The sequence below is a fragment of the Protomyctophum bolini genome (genome assembly GCF_963924005.1).
Source record: "Protomyctophum bolini genome assembly, chromosome: 18".
Classification (NCBI taxonomy): domain Eukaryota; kingdom Metazoa; phylum Chordata; class Actinopteri; order Myctophiformes; family Myctophidae; genus Protomyctophum; species Protomyctophum bolini.
The window spans coordinates 34,488,629-34,512,628 of NC_137879.1; the positions used below are offsets into that span (position 1 = coordinate 34,488,629).

A 24,000-nucleotide genomic window follows, 5' to 3' on the forward strand; every position below is an offset into this window, starting at 1 on the left:
TTGTAGATCTTTGAAAAATCGAAGAACGACTAATATAGAAACATAGCTTTTTCAGAAAACTGTCAGGATTCAGAAGACATCTGACATTTTAGAATCTGATCTCAGGCCTAAATGGGTTAAATGGCTCTATACTGGCTCTCCCGCCCCAGAGTGGGGAGGACATAATGGGCCCTATTGTCGCCTATTCTTTTACTATTTTGAAAAACATTTATTGAACCGTTGATCTACAAGCTCACTGCGTGTCGATTGGCCGATTACCCGCCACGCGTGAATTTGGCAGGGTTTCGGGAATCGATTAGTTTTTTTTTCCTGGGACTCACTTTGCTTTGGTCTGCGGTGCGGGCCCTCATGGGACCCCGGTGGCTGGGGCCATTCACCACATCCCCTCGCACCTCATAGGGACTCTGTGGAGAGAGTTAAAGAAACATTCAGTGATTTGGATAAAACCCCGGTCCGCCCCGGGTAACAAGATGTGCACATGCACGCACTACAGTGGGGGGGGGGGGGGGGGGGACACGCGACAGGCCAACAGCACACACACCAAGGCCCGCCCCCGCTCGATCATGATTGGCGGAAGGCCCCTCTCTATCCTGATTGGATGAAGGCTGGGCCACCTAGCCAAAAACGAAACCTACGTTTTTTTTTTACCCCAGGGGTGAACTGGGGACAGGGAGGAACTCCTTATATGGTCAGCACAACAAAACAAAAAAAAAAAGTGATATTTGAATTAAGTGAAATCACTGAATATATACCATTGAATTCTACTAATCTTTTTTTCTTTTTTGAGGGGAGTTTAAGCCCCTCCAATGCATGGCTTTTCAAGCCAATGGCAGCCAAGTCTAGGGACTTTTAATGTCTGTTTAGAGCAGTGGTTCTGTCTGGTTTTTGTGTCAAGGACCCCCAAATCAACATTTATTAGGCCACGGACCCCCCCCATTTGAAATCATATGCCAGTGTGACCCCGATAAGGGAGGATTTTTACGCCTCTAGCAGTGATTCCCGAAACATATTAATTTAATGGACTCCCAGTTTCACACGCATTATGCTATACGGACGCCCGACTTAATGGCATTTCTATCTCTGGTATCCCAATTTATATTGTAAAACCACTGTAAATGTACATGTAAATGTGTACACTAAATGTGTACACTCTCTGAGTTACAGACTCTAATTGAGCTATATGGGTACCCCCTGGAACTCCCTCAAGTACCCCCAGGGGTCGCCGGACCCCCACTTTGGGAACCCATGGTTTAAGAGCACTTAAACGTAAATCGTTTGTTTAGGGCACTTACTATGACAACGTACGACGTCGACGTCATCTGGCTGATATATTGAATCTCGTTACGTTTCATACAAAGAAGAAACAAGCCAGGAATGGAAACAAAGACAAGAAACTATAACCAATTCTGTAAAAAAAAAAAAAGCTTCACAAGAAACAGTGAATTGAAACAACAGCACCGGGAGAATTTATAGAAGGAAGAAAGGAGCCAGACGGACGAAAGCAAATAAATAACACGACTGTATAAGAGTTGTGCTGTATACTACAGTATGCCCCCTCTAACGGTATTTATTTTCTCAGTTGTTTTGAAATAACCGTGATTATATTGATTCGAAGTCATATCGCCCAGGCCCTAATCCTCCGAGACGTTTTCTCTGCGCTGGCTTTCACTTTGCGTTTACGTCAGCTCTGTGAAAATCGACCCTATGGGCTGCCTCTGGGTAGCCGTAGAGGCGTGAAATGACGGGCAAAAACAGTTAAAAAGTTAAAAATAAAAGGTGATCTTTAACAACAAGGACATATTCTTATATAGCCTACACACAAATAAGAAGCAGACCCAGGGACTGCTACAGTTGGATCACAGATTATGCACGTGGCGGCGTCTGAGCAAAATCATAGAGGACTTCACACCACGTCGACCTTGGTAGAATGGTAAATGGTGCATTTATATAGCGCCTTTATCCAAGGCGCTTTACATAGATAGTGTGCATTACATTCACCCCATTCAAGGCACCAACCAGCACATCAGGAGCAATTAAGGGTGTTCAGTGTCTTTGCTCAAGGACACTTCGACACTAACTCTGGGGGAGCCTCCCCCTGGCCAAGCCGGGGCGCCTGATGGAGGGGAAAAAGGAACTGGTTGGAATAACGTGTTCCTTTCCACGCGCTATACGTCCAACCAGGGAAACTCCCCCCTTCCTGTCAGGTGTAAAAGGAGCAACTTGGACACTCAGGCATGAAGGAAGCATGAGTTCAAGTCCCACATATGGGGACTAGGTTGGCGGAGAGTGTGTATAGATAGATAGTATTAGATGATTGACACAGGGGTGAAAAATGGGTTACAAAATGTGTATATTAAAAAAAAAAGATCAGCACCAAAGCAAACCGACGTTACCCACCTCGTCTAAGAGTTCCCCTCGTCTGAGGCACTCCGCGATCCCTGTGGGGAGGAAACGTTTATCGTCAAAAAAGCATGAACGCATGCGTGCCCAACTGTAGTTTTATATTACGTGAAGAGATTCACCAGCAAAAGCAGTTAATATAGAGTCAAGAATATTTCAACCACTTCAACTTTATCTTATAGTTTGACCATTAAAAGAATAGTAGCTCTGCAAGCTCATATAGTGCGTCACTTCGTGCCACCACTATGAGCTTGTAGATCTGCTATTTTAGAAAAATCGTCAAGATTTTGTGCAAACGAACTCAAACATTTGCTTCTGGGAGTCCCTGGAAAAAAACATTTTGAGATGGGGGGGTCGGCGGCCAAATACGTATCATTTTGGGAGTCCTTGACATGAAAAACTTTGAGAACCAACGATATAGCGACATACGTTTTTCAGAAAACCGTTTAGAATATTTTTTTTGAATCGGCCTCAGGTCTTAACCCATTCTGACCTGAGATCAGATTCTAAAAATGTCTTCTACATCCTGACAGTTTTCCATTCTGACCTGAGATCAGATTCTAAAAATGTCTTCTACATCCTGACAGTTTTCTGAAAAAGCTGTGTTTCTATGTCAGTCGTTCGTCGATTTTTCAAAAATAGCAGACATACAAACTCGTACAAAAATAGCAGATCTACAAGCTAGCAGATCTACAAGCTCGTAGCGCGCCACTCTGTTGCCGCGCTACGAGCTTGTAGATCTGCTATTTTTCAATAGCTAAAGTCTAAAATAATGCTTGAAACACCAAAAGGGGTCCCCGCCCAGAATGGATTAATGGGATTAATTTTGTTTTAATAATAATAATAATAAGGTATTTGACCCAATTCCATCAGTCAGAGTGCAAAGTGAACCAAAACTCACACTGAAAGCTCACCACCCACTTCCTGCCAGCGATACCCTGGAAGTACTTGAGCGTGCGCTCACACACCAGCCTTTCATCTGAGGTAGAGAGAGAGAGAGAGAGAGAGAGAGAGAGAGAGAGGAGGCAGAGATGTGACAACAACATATACGGGGAGGAGAAAACGTGCACACGCAAGCACATTTGAAAGGCCCTAAACATAACCCACCCTTAGCCCGTCTAACCTTTAACCCATTCTGAACGGGAACCCATTCTGGTGTCGGCATCACGTTATGCTTTAGCTATTGAAAAATAGCAGATCTACAAGCTCATAGCGCGCCACCGAGTGGCGCGCTACGAGCTTGTAGGTCTGCTATTTTTGAAAAATCGAAGAACGACTGACATTTTTTTAAGAATCTGATCTCAGGTCAGAATGGGTTCATCAGACCAGTGTGTGTCCAGTGGAAACCTCGTATGAATCTGATCTCAGGTCAGAATGCGTTAAAATAACAACCGAGCAGAAATGTCCTTACTTCGCAGTATTTTCCTTCTCATCTTTATGTGCTTGTACGGAACATTTAGCAGCTCCCCGACAAGAACCAAAGTACTTGAGTGCACAACTGCACACACACACACACACACACACACACACACACACACGCACACACACACACACACACACACACACACACACACACACACACACACACACACGCGCACACACGCAAGCTAAAAATGTTCGCCGTGAAAGAACATGTTATTCAAATATTTGCACACATTTCCTTGATATTAAAAAAAAAGAAAAAAAGCAGATCGACAAGCTTCATGACCTTGTAGATCTTCTATTTTTCAATAGCTCAATATTTTTTACTGTGAAAATAACTGATGGCATGTCGTGAAGAGCAAAAATAATAATTATTATTCTTATAAAAAAAAAGAAAAACTGCAAATGCAATGTGAAATCTGTAAATTTAGTATGAATTAGACGTCGGGCCGCTACACTGTTAAGATGGCGTTTGGGAGGTTGCAGGAGGTATAGCGTGGCACATGAGAGTGAGAGTTTTTACCATTTTCTGCAAACATAACCATCCATCATAATCCATAACTATACCCTAATGGGGGTAATTTTCTGCGTGGCCACACTGGCGCCCGCAACTACTATTATAATGACTCCAATCCTCAAAAACGCCCTAACCAACTCCTGGTTGTCCATTTGTCAAATTCTATGAATGCATACTTGTGGGGACATTTAGTCCTCACAAGCATAGTAATACAAGTACACACACACACACACACACACACACACACACACACACACACACAGAGACTCTGGGCCATATGTTGCGTGTCTTCTTAAGTACCAGGTCTTATTACTTAACTTAAGACCTGGAGGCGTGATCAATGCCATTTGGCTATTCTGAGTGGCCAAAGAGCATTGGCCACGCCTCCAGGTCTTAAGTTAATAATAAGACCTGGTATACTTAAGAAGACACGCAAAATATGGCCCAGAGAGTGCGTATAGGTGAGAGAGGCGTAAAGGCTGTATAATCACTGCTCTGCCCCGGAGCATCTGCTGGTCTGCTTCCAAATCCTCAATCCTTTTTTTCTTCTCCGAGATCTTTTGAAAATAGCAGATCTAAAAGCTCACAACGTATCACATCACTATGCGTCTTGAGCTTGTAATTCGGCTATTTTCGAAAGTGGTTAAACAGGGAGGAGACCCCCTGAAACTCCCTTAATTAATTAAATGACCCTTGGGGGGGGGGGGGGGGGGGTCCCCGGTACCCCACTTTGAGAACCACGGTTATCACGCAATCAACCAAATGCACAACAACAACAACACACAAAGAGCACATAAATCAATACTAAAAATCTATTATTAAAAAAAAGAGAAAAGATCTACAATACAGTACAGTGCAGCACATAAATGCCAATAATACATTGGAGGGGAGAAATAGTTCCAACAAGTATACCCCCCTCATCCTTGCAACACCGATAAGCATATACTTACAACAACCTTACATTTAGACGCCATTTTTTGGAACTGTTTGTATTAAAAAACGTTTCAATAATCGAACAGAAAACACAGGGCTATTCAACTAAATTGTTCAGGGAGCCACATTTATCATAAACCCAAGGGCCCCCCCCAAGCTAATAATCTCATATGCACACTTGACACAACACACACACACACACACACACACGCACACACACACACACACGTCTCATTTCTATCCGAAAGCCCCTTCAATAATATGATGGAATATGATTACTGTGACTATGTATGGCGAGCTCAACATTTTATATCACACACACACGCCATAAATCACTGGCCAATTTTCTTAAATAATAATTAAATAAAAAACATTTATGAAAAAAAAGAAACCCAATCTGAATTATTTGGCAGACCCTGGCTATGCGTGGTGGAGAACCGGCCACTTTGAGAACCGTATATAGGCCTATAGAGGTGGGTTGTGAGCAGGGGGGGCAGTGAAGCCAATAGTGTCTGAAGCCAGTAGGAAATCCTGACTTCCTGAAAGTTCATATAATGGCCTGTTGTGGCGCTGTCATTGGGCCCCAAAAAAAAAAACCCCATAGCTCCATAGAGGTCCAAGTATTTGGGCCCAACTTCACCTAGACTGCATTACCTTAATAAACATGGTCATGGATACTTTCTGCTTCCAGGCACTAGTCTCATTTCTCATGTCATAATGTTCTTTTTGGAAAATTATGGTCCCATTTATTTAAAAAAAAATGACCGTAAAGTCGAGTATGTTCTGAAGGGCGTGGCTACCGTTACAGTCTATGATCGGGATCCACCCCCCGCTCGAGTCAAAACCAACGAAGAAGAAGGAGGGGGGGGGGGGGGGGGAAGTCCCGCCTCGTTGTCTGGGCCAGCCAATGGCCAGCTGGGCCCAAACGGATCTAGGAAGATGGCGATTGGACTGACAGGCTTCATCTTACGTCCATATCGGACCCGGAGAACGCTTTGTCCATATTCTTTGGTTTTGAGTGAAGTCTTGAAGGTATTTATATGCAACGGGCTCCACGTACGTAATAACATCCATGCGCAAGTCATGGTCAGAGTGTCATTTTGAGTTTTTAGCCCATCATGAGACGCGTGTGTGCGTCGTGGATTAGCACAATGCCCGGGGGATGGCGGGGGAAAAAAACGGAGGCAATCAAGGGAAAATGACTTCACCTGCCGCCACGCCTCGGAGACACTCAATTTAACTCCGAGGGCGGATCTCATTTCCACAGACGTTGATGAAGGCCGCGGGGTGCAAATGTGTTCCGTCTCCTGACTAAATTAAACGCTGCAAAATAATTATGTCACCGCGGACATACCCCCTCCCCGTTACCGTTTAACCCATTCAAGGCGGGAACCCCCTTTTTGGTGTTTTAGCTAATGAAAAATAGCAGATCTACAAGCTCATAGCGCGGCACCGAGTGCCGCGCTACGAGCTTGTAGGTCTGCTATTTTTGAAAAAAATCGCGAAAATGTGGGGCAAATCTTTGGATATATATTCTTTCAGAGCGAACTCAAATCTTTGCTTCTGGGAGGGGTCCCTGGAACGAACATATTTTCAGATGGGGGGGGGGGGGGGGGTCTGGCGGCATATTACATATAATTCTGGGGGTCCTTGACATGGAATATTGAGCACCACAGATATAAAAACATAGGTATTTTTATTTTATTTTTTGACGTCAGGCCTAAATGGTTTAATGGGCTTCGTGCTCGGCAGCCAGCAACCAGTTTGAGAGTGATGGTCTCGTTTACAAAGCCAGGCAAATATTGAACTTCTACTTGACTACAATAATGAGTACCACAGGCGAAAAACAGTCCAAATGTAATTTTGACCCCTCCACGAAAAGGCCTCGTTGTCCTGACCCCCTTATCTATCATTCATACATTATGAATAAATAGTGTGGACTTATAAGACTGTTTTTCGTCTGTGGCATTCATTGACAACTTTAGTTACTAGTTACTTTGTAGATTTCGATTATTACAAAACGGGACCCGCACACTGTCGGAAACTTGCCAAAGAGCTACAGAGGTACATTTTGGGTTTTTTTCTTAGTTTTTTTAACCCATTTTGACCTGAGATCAGATTCTAAAAATGTCTTCTACATCCTGACAGTTTTCTGAAAATATGTGAGTGGTTCGATTTTTCAAAAAATAGCAGACCTACAAGCTCGTAGAGTGGCGCACTATGAGCTTGTAGATCTGCTAGTGTCTGTTACTCTACCTGTGTGACATGAGCGTGTCTGTTACTCTGTTACCTGTGCGCATGATGACGTGAGTGGCCTCGGCCGTCACCTGGGCACGCACTCGACCGCCCACCTTGTCGGCCAACTTTCTGACCATCACCTGCAGCACAGTGAAAACCAAGACGGTGGAGAAAAGGGTTAGCACTCAGTGCCGCGCTACGAGCTTGTAGATCTGCCATTTTTTCCAATGGCTAAAGTAATGCTTAAAAACACCAAAAGGGGTTCCCGCCCCAAAATGGGTTATAATCCAACCTGCTCATTGATTGCTGATATAAATCACCTGCTCATTTGAGCCCAGTCCCGAGGACACCAGCACCAGCGGAGGAGGTGCCCAATGGCGGCCGTGTGCCAGCGAGGACACGCCGCCGGCGGTGGTGGCGGCTCTGGCATCGTCCGTGGCTTCGCGCCGCGCCGCTGCCGACGACAACGGCAACAATGAGCTTCCTTTTGCTTCCTGCTGCGACGTTCCGCCGTCCGCCGGCTTGGCCCAGCGTGAACTCCTCCTCTCAGCTCCACCACCATCGGCTCCTCTGCTGGTCTGTCCGCACAGCTGCCTCGCTAAGAGACGCCGAGAGAGAGACAAGAGAGCAAAAAAAAATTAAATTAAATAAAATGTTGTTGAAGCGCATGAAGGATGGAAAGCTGCCACGCCGCCGAGTCTTCACCACTGACCTGGTTCTGCGTTTCCGTCACGCTGGGGTGGTGGGGGGACGGGCAGGGGGGCGGTGGGCCCGGGATGCTGGGGTGGTGGGGGGGGGCCCGGCAGTTGGGCGGGCCGGGCGGGACCATCGCTGCTTCTTCTCCCCGAACCAGATGGCACGACGGCGGGGCTGGTGTCCCTCTCTGCGGCGGCGCCCGGCGCGCCGCCTGACTCCCTGGTTGAGGAGGAGGACAAGAGGAGGGTCAGCTCTTTGTGGAACGCAGAGAGCCGATTAGAGTTGCGCAGGCTGCACACCACCAAGGTTATAATAGTTTTTTTCTTTTTTTTTTTCATTATAGTTTAGTTTTAGTTAGTTTTGACATATTTCTTCTCTAATTCAGTTAGTTTTAGTTCGTTTTTAGAGCGGGTTTGCTAGTTTTTATTTCGTTTTTATTTTGGTGAAAATGCTTATAGTTTTAGTTTAGTTATAGTTTTAGTTTTTTTTCGTAAACTTGTTGGAGAAATGAGGAAATTAATCGAACTAATTTAAAAGGATTGTATTATAAATATCCCAAAGGCATATTATAAATATTGATTATTATTATTATTGAATATTAAAACTAAGGGTATTTTGTCTATAATGTCCGAGGACACACAATACAGTTTCAGTTTAGTTATCGTTTTTTAATTTATTTTGTATTTTTTATTAGTTTCAGTTAACTAAAATGTTTTGTTAATTCTAGTTGTCGTTTTTTTAGTTAGTCTTAGTTAACTATTATAACCTTGCTGCACACGTTGGTGGTTTAGAGTCGTGTGGTGGTCATCAGAACGTTTTCATGTCAAGGACCCCCCACAATGATGTCGTTACTGTCGGGGAGGAAACCACCTAACTCCATCATGTTTTTGGGTTTTGTTGCATAACGTCAGTGCTATTGAACAGGCTTTACGTGTGTCTTGGTGTGAAAAATATGTAGTTCCAACTTCCAGGGACCCCCCCCCCCCCCAGAAGCAAAGATTTGAGTTAAAAACGTTCAGAGATTTGCGCCCACATTTACACGGTTTTTCAAAAATAGCAGACCTACAAGCGCTATGAGCTTGTATAGATGTGCCATTTTGTCAATAGTTCAAGTTTAAAATAATGCTTAAAGGTATATTCAGTGATTTCACTCAAAAAACCTTAGGTTTCGTTTTTGGCTGGGACCTAAGCCTTTCATCCAATCAGGATAGAGAGCCAACAACGAAACCTAGGGTTTTTTGACCCCCAGGGGTTAACTGGGGGACAGGGAGGAACTCCTTATATGGTCAGCACACTCTATAGTAGAGAGGATTATCACAACAAAAAAAACAAAAAAAAGTGATATTTGAATTAAGTGAAATCACTGAATATACCTTTAAAACACCAAAAGGGGTTCCCGTCCTGAATGGGTACCGTTAAACCCTTGATAAAAACGGACTACAGCACACTACAAAAATCTATTTGCCAAAAACAGCAGATCTACAAGCTCACAACGCGTTGGCGAACGTTATCCCAGAATAGGGATGCGGACCTCCGCGGCGGGGGGCAGGGCCTGGGAGGCAGCCAATGATCATGACTATAGGTAAGGTCGCTAATACAGGCAGCCAATCATGAATAGGTTGCTACTTTTCAATGCAGCTCTTTTTGAGTGGTGCAACCACTCCAAGGAACAGCAATGTCCGTGTTCACCTATGTGTTCATTAATGAGCGCCAGTATAATGAGTACCAGTAGGGGGCGCTGTTTGCCAGGAACAGAGAGAGAGATAGACAGTGCTGCACCGTTGCCTGCTAATGAGAGAGAGAGAGAGAGAGAGAGAGAAAGAGAGGGGGAGAGGGGAGTTGCACCACTCGGTTCAAACGGGTGTGATTTTTTTTAAGTGATACATCCGAGTGCTTTCTTCAACCACTGGCTGTCGGTGGTGGCTGTGGCAGGCGGGTTCTCTGCTCCTGTACGATAGAAGCAGCGCTGGCACTTCTCTTCTCAGCCAAATCTCTCGGGGGGGGCCCGCCGTCGCTTCTCTGCCTCTCTACTCAACGCTGTTCCTCTAGAGACAACGGTTCCCCCTCCCCTTAAGGCCTCAGAGCCTCAAGAGCTCGTTTTATGCTTTAACCCATTCTGACCCGAGATCAGATTCTAAAAACAATTCTGTTTGAAAATGACAGTTTTCTGAAAAAGATATGTTTCTATGTGTCAGTCGTTTTTCGATTTTTCAAAAATAGCAGACCTACAAGCTCGTAGCACGCCACTCGGTGGCGCGCTATGAGCTTGTAGATCTGCTATTTTTAAATAGCTAAAGCATAACGTAATGCTAACACTAAAAAAGGGGCCTAAAATGGGTAAACACAAACCCAGACTGATTTAGAAGGTTATTGTAGAATCGGCCTTTATAGTTGCGGGCCGGTGTCGTGGGATTTTCATACAAGAGTGTCGCACTAGAACTAGTGATTACCAGCTATTTTACACCATTTAAAAAGAATAATAATAAAAAAAAAAAAAGGCAAACAACGGCTTTGGAGTGTGTACAACCAATTCAACTTCTCTGTACGTTTTGCATTTGCCGAATGGAACACAATGGAACAGCACACAAAACAATACATGGCTTCTCCACCCCCGAGACAGCAACGCGCAATCCATGTCTTTTCCGACCTACGATAATGCCTCGTGTCTCATATAATAATATGCCCCCAAGAGGACAGCACTTAGAAGGCGGTGGGGGGGGTGGGCTGGTGGGGGGGGGGGATGGTAGGCAGTCAAGCAGGAGAGACGAATTACACCAGCAACACAAGTTTTCCCTCTTAAGTGCCCTAAATGACAAATAAGATGCAGTCACTAATGACTTTTGTGTATTCTCCCACACAGCATAAGCACACACACACACACACACACTGCTGTTGTTCATCAGGGAGATTATCTGCCCGTCCTCCTCAGATCCATCACCCATGTGCAAGCCAGCCTGCTCACACACACACACACACACACACACACACACACAGTCACACACACACACACACACACACACGCGCGTGCACGAGCACACACGCACGAGCACAAAGGCAAACTTTCTTCATCAATTACCTGCCCAGTGACGTAAACAAGGTTTTCAATGTAACGAGTCACGGGACGCCGCAGGGATGGTTTTTTATAGAATGAGTCCCAGGGACATTTTATGAGTCCCACTTCAACGATGTTAGGGAGTAATATTTAGCTTCTTTTTTTTTTTTTTTTACTAATTGCAGTATTTAAACTCCCATTTCATTTTATATGGTTATAATGTGGTTATATTCATGTAGGAAACGGAAGAATAAAAGATTACTACACAACCAAAGCTAGCAAAAATAAACTAGAATAAAAAGCAGTACAGTAGCGCATCACGCGGATGCATAGGTTGTTGTTTCATTGCGTCCCTTAACTAGAAACTGCGTTTATTGGGATGCAAAATACATTTTATTTTAATCTCTGTTCGTCATGTTGTAATCATGTTCGTTTTTAGTTTTTTCCCCAATAATGATGTTTTGGCAAATTCAACATAAACTAGGCGGAACGAGGGGCGGAACATTAGGCAGACAGAGCCTGCTGGTTGGTCAAGTCAGGGACCAATCAGAAGGCTGACAAAGGGGACATCGACATGGTTGTGCCTACCTGGCAGAAAGCCTCCGCGTGTCCCCCTGCTGGCCACATGGCAGCGTCACGTGAAGGTCATGGCCTTGAGGAGACAAAACAGCAGTGAGTGTAAAGCAGTGGGCCCTTGAGGGAGTTCCAGGGGGTCCCCCAGCTAAATGATAGTTTGGAACCATGTGTACACTCTCAGAGTTAAGTTAACATATATATTTTTTACGATATTAATTGGGGTTCCAGAGATAGAAATGCCATTCGATGGGGGGTCCGTAGACTAATGCAAGTCAAACTGGGAGTCCGTGAAATAAAAACTGGTTGAGAATCACTGCTAGAGCCGTAAACATATTCTCTTACGGGGGTCCCTGGCTCAAATGGGGGTCCATGGGCTAAAAAGTGACAATTTGGGGGTCCTTGACATGAAAATGTTTGGGGACCACTGGTGTAAAGCAGTGGTTTTCAACCCTTTTAATTTCAAGGCCCATTATTACTTGCGCAAGCAGAGCGCGCGAGTACTAGTTCCGCCCAGGACGACATTCGATGCATATGCACCGTCCCAGCAAATGACGTAATGACTGACTACTTGTGCCTGATACGGCAGTGGTGCCAGATTACATACATGTATACATTAAATCCTTAAAGACCTTAAATCCTCCCGACACTAAAACATATCGTCATTACGTCACCATCGAAAACCAATTACACTCTGGCATTAGGTACTTTAATCCATATCTTTACTACGTCATCATTGAGAGCTAGTTATACCAGTTATACCCTGACGTCATATGCTGGGACGGTGCATAGTTGCATACGCATCAAAAGTGGCGCAAAGTAACCACAGTATACCACTAATCAACTTACAAATTACATATACACAGAGGCATTTAGTATTAATATCACTATAGTCCAAGAATAAGTAAATTTGAAGCAATTGACAATTTAAAATAAATAATTAAATAATTACACTGTATACGCGATAACGTATTTTATTTCAGTTTATATACCTTTTTTTCTCCATTGGATATCGATGATTTATTTTTCTTTGAGAAACTAAAAAGGGATCCAGAATAATTCTAAAATCGATAAAACTGTATTTCTTTTAAAGATAGAAACTTGTACCATACTTCATAATACTACTTTTTTACATGCATAAAGTAGGTAGGTAGCAAATAGCTAAACCTAATAATTCAACATTTCAAATGTTCCTTCACAGAGAAGCTGAGATTTGACAGTTTGTAGCGGTCGACAGTACTTGCGCGCTCTGCTTGCACACTAGTAGGCCCATTATGGCCTACTAGTGTGCAACAAGCAAGTAGGCCCTCGACAGAGTGCAGTTCTAGTTTATTCAGCATTTGAGCCACGGACCACCATTTGATTAGATTTAGCCTCTCGGATCCAAAACTAAAGAATATGTTGTTGTCGTTGAATAAGACAATGCCATGCTTTTGGTAAACGTTGATAAAAAAGAAAACAACAATTCTTCTACATTCTCAAATTGTGTATAGACTTCTTGTAAATTAAGCAATGCAGATGTTTAACAATAATGTAACTCTTGAATGTTGTACCACTGTTCGTTAGCACAACAGTCCAAGTGGGACAGTGGCCGTGGCCATTTTGAAGATGCGCTCGCAGTCACTTGCATTCAATGGTCCACCGTTCAAATCTCCAAATCGGCGCAATGAATGTCGTTTTTCCAACGGCCGACAGCAGGCTGCTGTGATACTCGCGGTCGGGTTCTTTCTGCACCGAGCGAGAGAACAACAACCGGTCTGAACACGCCAGACACGGCATTCTGTCATTGTATAACACACGGTTATACGGATATTTGTCTCTTCAAAAATAAGTGTTACGCGCGATAAAACCTTGGCAATGCAGCGATTTAATGCTGGCGGCAGCAGCAAGACAATTAGAGACGTTTAGACCACACGGGTTACCTGTGGATGTGCTGCTTTGAAGCTGCGGCAGCGGGAGGTCAGAGTTCACGGCCGCTTGTTGAGAAGCGACGCCCTCCTTGGTCCTGAGCGCCTCCGTCAAAGCCGCCATCATTTTCTCCATCCGCGCCAGCTCTTCCTTCATCTCCAGCTTTTGCTTTTGAACACGAGCACGCACACGCACACGCACACGCGCACACACACACACACACACACACACACACACACACACACACACACACACACACACACACACACAGTTGTTGTGTACCGATATGGGACAACAATAGCAGCCGTCCTTCAACCAAGGGAGCATACGGGATTACTCTGTGATGGAACGGCAACTAGCAAGCTTTCAGGGCCAGAAAACACTTGTTGTTAGTGAGAGAGAGAGAGAGAGAGAGGTAAAGAGGGAGGTACACGTGCAGAATTCCTGTCAAGAGTTCGACCCCATTTACACCTCGCATTGAAGTGCGCATCTGTTCGTATTGTTGTGATTGTGTCTAGCTTCCAGGGGGGGCTTCCATTTGAACCACTTTAAATCCATGTATATGTTTGCTGATCTATCTATCTGTCTGTCTGTCTGCATGTGTGTGTGTGTGTGTGTGTGTGTGTGTGTGTGTGTGTGTGTGTGTGTGTGTGTGTGTGTTTGTGAATGACCGTGTTACTAACTTACTGCTATCAGTAGATACCAACCGTCTGAATTAAATCGTTTCAGTATACAGCAGGAGCACATCGATGTGTCACACCACACACACACACACACACACACACACACACAGTATGTGTGCTCAGCTGTGTTTGAACCAGGGCTCTCTCTCTCTCTCTCTCTCTCTAAACTACCAGATAGTCCAGCTAACAATTAAATACCGCAGATGGATAGATGTGGTGAAAACAATCACACTGGAAGATGGATGGGGCAGAAAACAAGAAATCATCTCCAAAGGCAGTATTTCCCCTCGCCGACATAAATGAAATGCAATTTAGAAAAATGCTGAGGGACTCTATTTTTTTTTTAAAGTGAGCCGGGCATGTAGTCAGTCATCCAGCATGATTGTGACAGCTCAGGGGGGGTTGAAGACATGCAGTGGCTGCTGCCATCTACTGGGCACGATGGGACAGTGCAGCTATAAACCCAATCTCCCCAGCTGAATCTGCCTCAACCCATTGAGACCTGAGACCAGATTCTACAAATGCCAAAAAAAATAATCATTCAGAGTTTTCTGAAATGTTTCTGTGTCAAACTATTTCTATGTCAAGGACCCCAACAATTATATGTAATTGGCCGCCGACCCCCCCCCCATCTGAAAACATGTTGTTCCAGGGACAAAATCGATCTATCCCGACAGATTCCGCCAACAGCAGAATCTCTGTTCTACACATAGAAAGAGAGCGTGGTGCCCTCAGAGGCAGTGGGGAAAAAAGTATTCATTTTTTTTCCTTCTTTTTACCGAATGGGTTCCCACATTGACTTCAAATAAATACTGCTGATCAAGCATAAAGGCTGGAGTTGCAATTTCTAATCTTGCATAGGATGCTAAATCGGTTTGCCTTTGCCTATATATACAGTACTTCATAAATTGAACATGACAAGAAGGGTTTTGAAGACCCGCAGAGGGACTCCACAACTCCATGCATAAAACATGACCTAATGAAACTCACGGTCGTATAATCGCGTTTACCTGCGTTGCGAGGTAGTCTCCGGAGGACTGCGAGGACGCCACGGAGTCGGCCATGTCACATGTTGGGAGACACGCTGTGAAGAAACATGAAACCATTACATGTCTTTGTGCCTAGGACGCCGCAGTGGTGTTAAAGGACCACTTCACCACTTTTCAACCTATCTTCGTGTAATAGGTCCTCACTAATAATCGTGAAACTACTCGGTCTGTGTCTCATAGGAGTGCTGTGTGGGCAGTTCAGAAACCCGTCGTCCAGTGACATCATCGATGGGGGATACAAGCCAATAGAAACTGCAGGCTTTCTAGCCCTGAAAAGTTGCAACGCGAAAATGGAAACCATCGTTCTCACGATAATGAAAATCTAAACAAATAATCTTGTTCTAATCTGCCAAATGATGGTGCCCACAGCCCTCCTATGAGACACAGACTGAGTAGAAAAGAATCGTGCCATTTTATCATGATTATTAGTGAGGACCTATTATATGAAGATAGGTTGAAAAGTGGTGAAGTGGTCCTTTAAAGTAACATGTACTCAACAGTGTTGATTTCGTCGGCTAAAACCAAGACGAAAAATGTCCATCGAGTCGACTACCTTTTTTCACTGACGAAAACTAAATGGAAACTAAATGAAAACTACCGTAAGCAATGATGACTGAAACCAAGACAACAAAAAAACTAGACTTAAAATGTTAGGAAGGGACTAGGGATGCACCGAAAGTGAAATTCTTGGCCGAAAACGAATACCGAATATAGGAAACAGTTCGTCGGAAACCGAAAACCGAATAACCGAATATGATTAATAATATATATCTTTTTTCCTACCATTGCTGTCATGGCCGTACCTTAAAGCTACCTGATTTATGGCAAAATAAATGGTTAATTGCATACACTATTCGGTGATATATTTTCTGCCTATTGGGGCCGAAACCGAATAGGCCGAAAATGCATTTTTAGCCATTTTCTGCCGAATATTTTCTGCTGTCGAATATTCGGTGCATCACTAGAAGGGACTATAGTGGACAAGAGATCCAGTACAGGTCATTTTACACTTGGTTGCATGCTGAGAATAGCAGATCTACAAGCACACAATGCATCGCGCTGCGACGCGTTGGGAGCTTGTAGATCGGCTATTTGTAAAAGTGTGTAAAAGTGTAAAAACAGTCATTTACGATGGCATCAAGGCCTGCCAAAAGACATTTTAGTCGACTAAATCAACTGTAGATTTAGCCGACTAAGATCTTATGATATTTAGTCGACTAAAACTAGACTAACACTAAAACTTAATTCCAGGTGGCTAAAATGTGACTGAAACTAAATGAAAACTATTGAAGAGACTATATGACTAAAACTAAACTCAAAATGTGCTGCCAAAAACAACACTGGTACTCAAGTACTCTAGTCAAGTACAATTTTTAGGTAGTTTCATTTTACACTTTAATGGAGTATTTCCAATTTTCTACACTTTTTACTCCACTACATGTCAGAGGCAAATATATTGTACTTTTATCCCACTACAATAATTTGTAAAACCAGTAAGACGCGCAAACGCGGGAAGCGAACGCAGCTGAGACCCTGCAGATCATGTCTGTCTGTCTGTCTGTCTGTCTGTCTGTCTGTCCCGCTGTTACTGTATATGTGGACTTGGCCCCTTTTGTGCCCATATATGGAGCTGAGTGATTGCTGATGCAACACACTCCATATTTGGACGTATAGCGGGACAGACACACACACAGACAGACACACAGACAGACATGATCTGTTAGGTCTCATAGTAAGTGCTCACTGCGTTCGCAATAAATCAATATAATACAAATCCACATACCTTTTCCTTTGTCTTTGGTTGGACGCTTCTAAAACGCACGCACGCACACACACACACACACACACACACAGACACACACACACACACACACACACACTTGTGACGGGGCGGAAACCAGCCATCTCCATTTTTCAACTTTATCTGTTTAAAATAAATCAGTGGCGTTTTACCATTTTACTCCTGCGTGTTACAGATATCGAATGAAACGGTGCTTCTGTCCAAATCCTCAAAACGGCCGGTCAAACCACCACGACTCCAAACTTTGGAGATGGCGGAAATCAAATCCGTCTCCACATTAATGGTCAAAAACCCGCCTTGAGCTGCATTTTCACCCTCGACCGTGAGGCAGTATTGTGTTGTTTTAAAACCGTTAAATGGGTTATTAGAAGTTAATATTTTGGATATGGCTGTTTTCTGCCAGACAGCAGATACACAGTATATAGTAACATAATGAAAAAGGAAAACAATGTCATGGGTGCAACAATTATTATTATTATATATTTATTTGATTCCAAAAGGACCACTTCACCACTATTCAACCTATCTTCATATAATTGGTCCTCACTAATGTTCATGATAAAATGCCACAATATTTCTCTACTCTGTCCGTGTCTCACTGGAGGGCTGTGGGGCAGTTCAGAAACCCGTCCACCAGTGACATCATCAATGGGGAATCCAAGCTAATAGAAACTGCAGGCTTTCTATTCCTGAAAAGTTGCAATGCAATAATGGAAGCCATCTAAAAAATAAATAAATCTTGTTTAAAAAGAAAATCTGGGTTTCAAAACTGCCCCCAGCCCTCCTAAGAGACAGACCGAATTGGAGAAATAAATAAGTATTTTAGCATAAACATAGTGTGAGGACCAATTATATGAAGATAGGTTGCAAAGTGGTGAAGTGGTCCTTTGTGTGTGTGTGTGCGTGTGTGTGTGTGTGTGTGTGTGTGTGTGTGTAATGTGTTTATTTTGTAAGTTTATGGCATGAGTACCTGCTTCCTGAAGTTAGCCTTCTTTTTTGTCTCCAAAAGAGCCTCCGTTGGTTCTACATACAGACAGAGACAGAGACCAGACAGACAGACAGACCATTTTTATTTCCAGCAAACTGTTAATACATATTTCAGTCAATCAATCAATCTCCACTTTATCACCGATCTAGAGGTACTTGACAAGTACAACCAATGCTCTAAACTAAGCCAAATTCCTTTTTTTTTCCTCGTTAGGCTTACAATTAGGAAAGGGGGGGGGGGGGGGGGGGTTACCTTGCAGTTGGCTGTCTAATTCTGACTCGCTGTCAGGCATGTCCTGTTCCACCTGTCTGGTCTTCTCAGGGTCTCCTGGGTTCCTGGCACAAAAACATTAGGAAACATGACCGGAAATGAGTGAGAAGAACCACAGCTGCAGTGGATATTGTTTACCAGTAGAGAGGTGTACAGTATACAGTTACTACAGTACTGTAGCGTTATGTGCTAACTGTAGGAAAAGTGTTGTTTTACCGGGGAGATCCTCTCTGCTGCAGGGCCCAGACCGGAGAACCTGGCACCAGGTTAGCCACGATGACGTGATGATCTCCACTTTCATCACACTCCTCCTCAGAAACCAAACAACTACTGTGTACTGGAGAGAGAGAGAGCGATTGATTGGTTGGTTTTATTAACAGCTTGCAGAATTGCAGTACATTTCAAGCACAACTAAAAATACAAAAAAAACTGTTAACTGAGTGGACGACACCGTAAAAGCATTACACTCGTTTTTACACAAATTGCACAAGTTTCAAATTGCAGCTGTCCGTAGGTGCTCTTTGAGAGCGGTTTTGAAGGAGTCAAGGGATTCACAATTTCACATGTCTTAATGACATTAAGGAAGTATTGAGACAGGTACATATGAGAGAGAGAGAGAGAGAGAGAGAGAGAGACAATGTGGCACAGACAGTGTGGCTGTATAATAGGACCAGGAGAACACTAGGGCTATCACGATTATGATTATTACGGTTATATTATTTGATGATTAATTGTCATAGAAATAGTTGCGAGTTGTGGGGCAGATTTGGATTTGTTTTCACGGCCAGCATCTGGACAGACGCGCCTCCTCAGGAGTAGCAGCACACACACGAAGAAATGACGTGACAATGGTCGATCCCAATCAGCAAAATATGATATATATACGATTGTGAATATAAAAAACTAAACGTTTTTTTTTTTTACTTACAGTCGTCTGGGGTGCCGAACAAGTCCACAGAGGCCTGGCTGGTGGAGATGGAGACCACACAGTCTGGGCTGTGGGGGACGACGTCGCCGTCACGGGGGTGACCCCGTTGTTCCGTTGCGCCGCCGCCGGGGCCGCCATTCCTCCCACGTCCGTGGTCGCGTTCCTCGGAATCCTCGGTTCCCTGAACTTGGCCGAGGAGGAGCAAATCTGAAGATTCTTGCTCCGCCCCCGGAGCAGTCAGCCTCTTTTCCCCTACGCTGAGATCCGATTCCGATGACGACGACTGCAACCTATGAGCTCTTTTCTGTCTTGTGCCGGCCTTGACGGAGGAATCGCCGCTGTGATCACTGTTCACCTGGCTGCAGACCTCTCGTGCTTGGCGGGTCATCTCAACAACCAGGCCATCGGGGGTCAAGTCTGTCTCTGTACTGGCCATGTGTTCGACGGCGGTGTCCTCGGCGCATGGTTTCACCGGGACGCAGACGGAGTCCGGCAAAATGCTGCGTCGTCTCACGTCCGACCGCGTGATTTCCCGCGGGACACCGTCCAGTTGCTTTGAACGTGCCGGGGTCCCGCTCAGCGCGTCTTCCTCGGACACGCAAAAGGCTGGAAAGAGCAGTCCGGAATCGGCCGCCTGGTGGAGGACAGAAACGTCTGGGCTTTCCGCTTGACTTTTAGCCGCGACGTTAGGCGAGAGGACGCCGCTGACGTCATCGCCAGAGAGGCCATTCGCGACACCGTCCCGAGTGTTCCCGCTGGTACCCGGGATTGAACTCTCCACCGCGACTTGATCCACCTTGGCAACAGAGGACTTCTTCGGGCCCCTCCGAGCTCGAAGCCGTGAGCCCTTCTTATGACTGGGGGAGGTAGAAGGGGGAATCAAATCCGCACAAGAAAAGGTCAATTCCGTTTCTTGCAACAGCTCATCTTGGATGATGGAGTGTTCCTTTGTCCCCGTGACCTCCTCTGTCGCGCCTTTGATTTCGCAGTCGACGGGACAATTCACTTCCGTTACATCGTCTGAATCATAATGCGTGCGTTTCTTCGTACCCATGAGACCCTCGTCTGCCATGTCTTTGATCCCGGCATCGATGGCGCAATTCACTTCCGTTAACCCGTCCGAATCGCATTGCCTCGTTTTCGAGGTCGAACTTCCGAGACGGAAAGATTTTCTCCGGACGGCTTTGAAGCTCTTGAGCAGCTGCTCCGTGTCCAGCTCGCTGTCGTTCCTCTTGTCTTCCTCTTCCGTTTCGACGCACTGGCTCCGATTCGCCGCCGGCGGCGTCTCCATCCGATCTCTCTCAAGCAGAATTGTGCTTGGAGGAGGTGGCTTGTCGTTTTCACCGGCTGGATTCTGCACGCTGGGACTTGTAGAATCTGGGACCATCACCACAGAACAGGCGGCGCCGGCGGCGGCTTCACGAGGACTTCCGCTACTTGGGACTTCCGCCACGGACTCTTTGATTGGGGTCACGACGGCTCCTCGTGTTCTCGGACGGATAGACGACGCGCTCTCGCTGGACTCCAATTTCTCTATCCCTCCCATGTCGCCGCCGTCTATAACGCAACAGTTTCTCTGAGCCGACCGTTGTTGAGCCACGTTTCCGTTTTGACCAGGAGGCGCATCCTCGGATGTCGTACGAACGCGTCGCGTGTCCGCGACGCGTTTCTCCGCGTCGCCTGTGCCGCAGCAGGGCACGTCGTTGACCCTCACGTCCTGGGGAGGAGGACACGCTTTCCTGTTGTGGCCGCCTTGGACTTCCTCGATGAGGCTCTTCAGTCTTTTACTTCTCCTGGCGGTCCTCACGAGTGGCGTTCCGGGTTCTTCGCTGCTGGGGTAATTCTCAATCTCAGCGTGTACCTCCTCCGTCACCACCGCCGGCGCCTTGGGGTGCCCTGTGGAGTCGCGGCGTCCGCTAGCGCCGACCATAATGAGGGGCTTTGGCACTTTGACCGGCAGCTTGCTCTTATCCGGCTTGGCGTTTTTACCTCCGTTCCTCCCGGCGCTCCGTTTCTCAGTGCTGCTGCTGTCCGACGCCACCCGGGTTTGTTCCTGTAGATCGCCGTCTACAGCCTGCCAGGTGTCCTCCATCTTTCTCTTCTTTGATGTTCTCCCTGGCTGACGGCGGAACACGACTTCAAACGCGGGGCTGTCCTCCTCCTCCTCCTCTCCACCTTGGCCTTCGTTGTTGTTGTTATTCTCTGGCAACTTACTCGGTTCCTCCACTTGTTCCAATCCCTTCCTGTCCATGCCTTTATTAGTCAACGTATTTTCTTTTAAAATGACATCCGTCGACAGGTCTGCTATTGCCAGTTGGTCCTCCAAGACGCTCCTCTTCACAAAATCAGCAGGGGTGAGAATGTTGCTCTTTCTCTTCTTGGGGACTTTTATCAGGCTCCGTGTTCTTTCGGGTGGTGCGGGTGGAGGGGCGGCGGGTGGGTCTACAAACACCCTCGGTTGTGCATGGACGGCCCGGCTCCTTCTTCGCCCGTAGACCGCCCCGAAGACCTGGTCCTCGAGGCATTTAGCGTGGTCCTCTCTCTGCGCGCTCACGACGTCCGGCACGATTTGCGCTGCCGAAACGGTGGAACCGTCTCCCGACGGAGAAGCGGGGCTCTCCGCGTGAACGGCATCTCCTTCGGCCGTTTCTTTCTCAACCTGGGAATTGGCGTCGGAGGAGGGTGGGATTTTCAGGAGCCACTCGGAAACCCTCTCCAGAGTGTGCTTCCTTTTCTGATCCAGAACGACGTCGGGTTCTGGGTCTGCGGTGCCTTTGCCGTTCCTCGGAGACCGTCTGACCGGCGGCGGCTGCTGCAGCTCTTCTCGAATCAACACCAGGGCCGACGAGGGATTCTCCAAGTGTGAGATTCTCTTCTTGCATCGGTTTCTGGGTCTCGCCGTGGACTTTTCCACAATCTCTAGCATTTCCGTTTCTTCCAGAGCCTCTCCAGGAGGGCTGTTGTCCACGCCAGTCTCTTTCTCCCCGTCCGACGTCGGGCGAAAAGGACTCGAGTCCACGAGACTCATGAGCCTTGCGAAGTCATCCATTGCTGAGGAGGATAAATGATAAATCATGAATCCTTCAGAACCACCACATACAAACAGAAGTTATACAGTAAATGTATAACTCATAATATATACAATACTGTGTACCATTCATTATCTCATCTTTATCAGACGTTGGTCCTCGTGTGTGTGCAGCGAATACAAGACAGTAGTGCAGTAGAGGGTATGCGCGTGACATCATCATCATACCCGGAAGTTATGGAGGAACGCCTACTGAGTGGCAATAAACAACTTTTTGGCCTCGACAGTCCAGACATCCAAACAGAAAAAGTTGTATTAAACAACATTAAACAGCCTAAAACTCACTTTGCCACTCGATGTGCCGTTCACTTTATGCATGCGCATACCCTCTATATATATATATAAAATGTACAATTCTGATCTAATTTAAAAATGACATACACATTGAGCAGATGCAACTACAAGCGTCTACACGCGTCTACTCGCAAGCGTACGGTTGCGAGGAGTTGCATGGCAACCCGTTGGTGTGGTATGGGTCGCCATGCTACTTGAATTGAACCGACTGAATCACTTGTGTCGACTTGCGTCGACATGCGCCACCTTGTGGCGCCGACGTGCGACAGGACATAGTCACACCTGCTGGGGCCGAACGCTGAAACCGTTTTGTTGCGTCTCGACCAGTGTTGTTTTTGGCAGCATATTTCTCTTTTAGTTTAGTCATAGTCTTTGGACTGAAACTTCATTTAGTTTTTAGTCACATTTTAAGTCACCTGGAATGTCTAGTTTTAGTCGACTAAATGTCATAAGATTTTAGTCGACTAAATCTAGTTGATTTAGTCGACTAAAATGTATTTTTTGGCGGGTCTTGATGCCGTCGTAATGAGTGTTTTTACACTTGCGGAAAATAGCCGATCTTACAAGCTCGCGAGGGCGCGTTGTGAGCTTGTAGATCAGCTATTTTCAGCATGCAACCAAGTGTAAAATTACTTATACTGGATTTCTTGTCCACTAGTCCCTTCCTAACATTTTAGTCTAGTTTTTTATTTGTCGACGAAATTGTCAGTATATTTAGTCTTAGTTTTAGTCATCGTAGCTTAGTTTTCATTAAGTTTCCATTTGTTTTTGTCAGTGAAAGTAAGTAGTCGACGAAAAAAAAATCGTCTTAGTTTTAGTCGACGAAAACAACACTGGTCTCTCGACCCATTGCCGTGGTCTGGGCTTTAGACATTACCTGCTGCGGTGGAGATGGATGCTGAAGGGCTTCTCTCTTCATTTCCACCACTGTCAGCGTTGCCAGTTGCAGGACAAGAGGCGTCGATATGACGGGGAGCTTTCTTCAACGCTGCCTCTGTGACCCTGAAAAGGAAAGGAAATGCAATGCGAGACATTAGCTATGTATTTAGCCAGCTACAACGGTAATTAAGCCATTCAGGCCTGACGTCGACATTTTAACCCATTCTGACCTGAGATCAGATTCATACGAGGTTTCCACTGGTACACACACTGGTCTGATT

At 45.5% G+C, this 24,000-nt stretch overlaps 1 protein-coding gene across 2 annotated transcripts in view; it reads right to left on the reverse strand.

The window, feature by feature from the left end:
* Positions 1-24,000, reverse strand: part of LOC308332979 (uncharacterized protein) — a 48,980-nt gene that overhangs the window by 18,593 nt on the left and 6,387 nt on the right. Inside the window, exons 7-21 of one of the 2 annotated variants that reach the window (XM_080789133.1) lie at positions 23,718-23,842; positions 19,459-22,509; positions 18,747-18,867; positions 18,513-18,595; positions 18,243-18,295; positions 17,255-17,279; positions 15,433-15,506; positions 13,754-13,907; positions 11,847-11,910; positions 8,223-8,425; positions 7,831-8,108; positions 7,563-7,650; positions 3,302-3,379; positions 2,398-2,438; positions 321-404 (exon numbers count right to left, since the gene is read on the reverse strand). In XM_080789133.1, the coding sequence (XP_080645259.1) occupies positions 321-404; positions 2,398-2,438; positions 3,302-3,379; positions 7,563-7,650; positions 7,831-8,108; positions 8,223-8,425; positions 11,847-11,910; positions 13,754-13,907; positions 15,433-15,506; positions 17,255-17,279; positions 18,243-18,295; positions 18,513-18,595; positions 18,747-18,867; positions 19,459-22,509; positions 23,718-23,842 (4,522 nt within the window). Of the gene's footprint in view, positions 1-320; positions 405-2,397; positions 2,439-3,301; positions 3,380-7,562; positions 7,651-7,830; positions 8,109-8,222; positions 8,426-11,846; positions 11,911-13,753; positions 13,908-15,432; positions 15,507-17,254; positions 17,283-18,242; positions 18,296-18,512; positions 18,596-18,746; positions 18,868-19,458; positions 22,510-23,717; positions 23,843-24,000 lie in introns of both variants that reach the window. The other variant, XM_080789132.1, reaches the window with a different exon arrangement.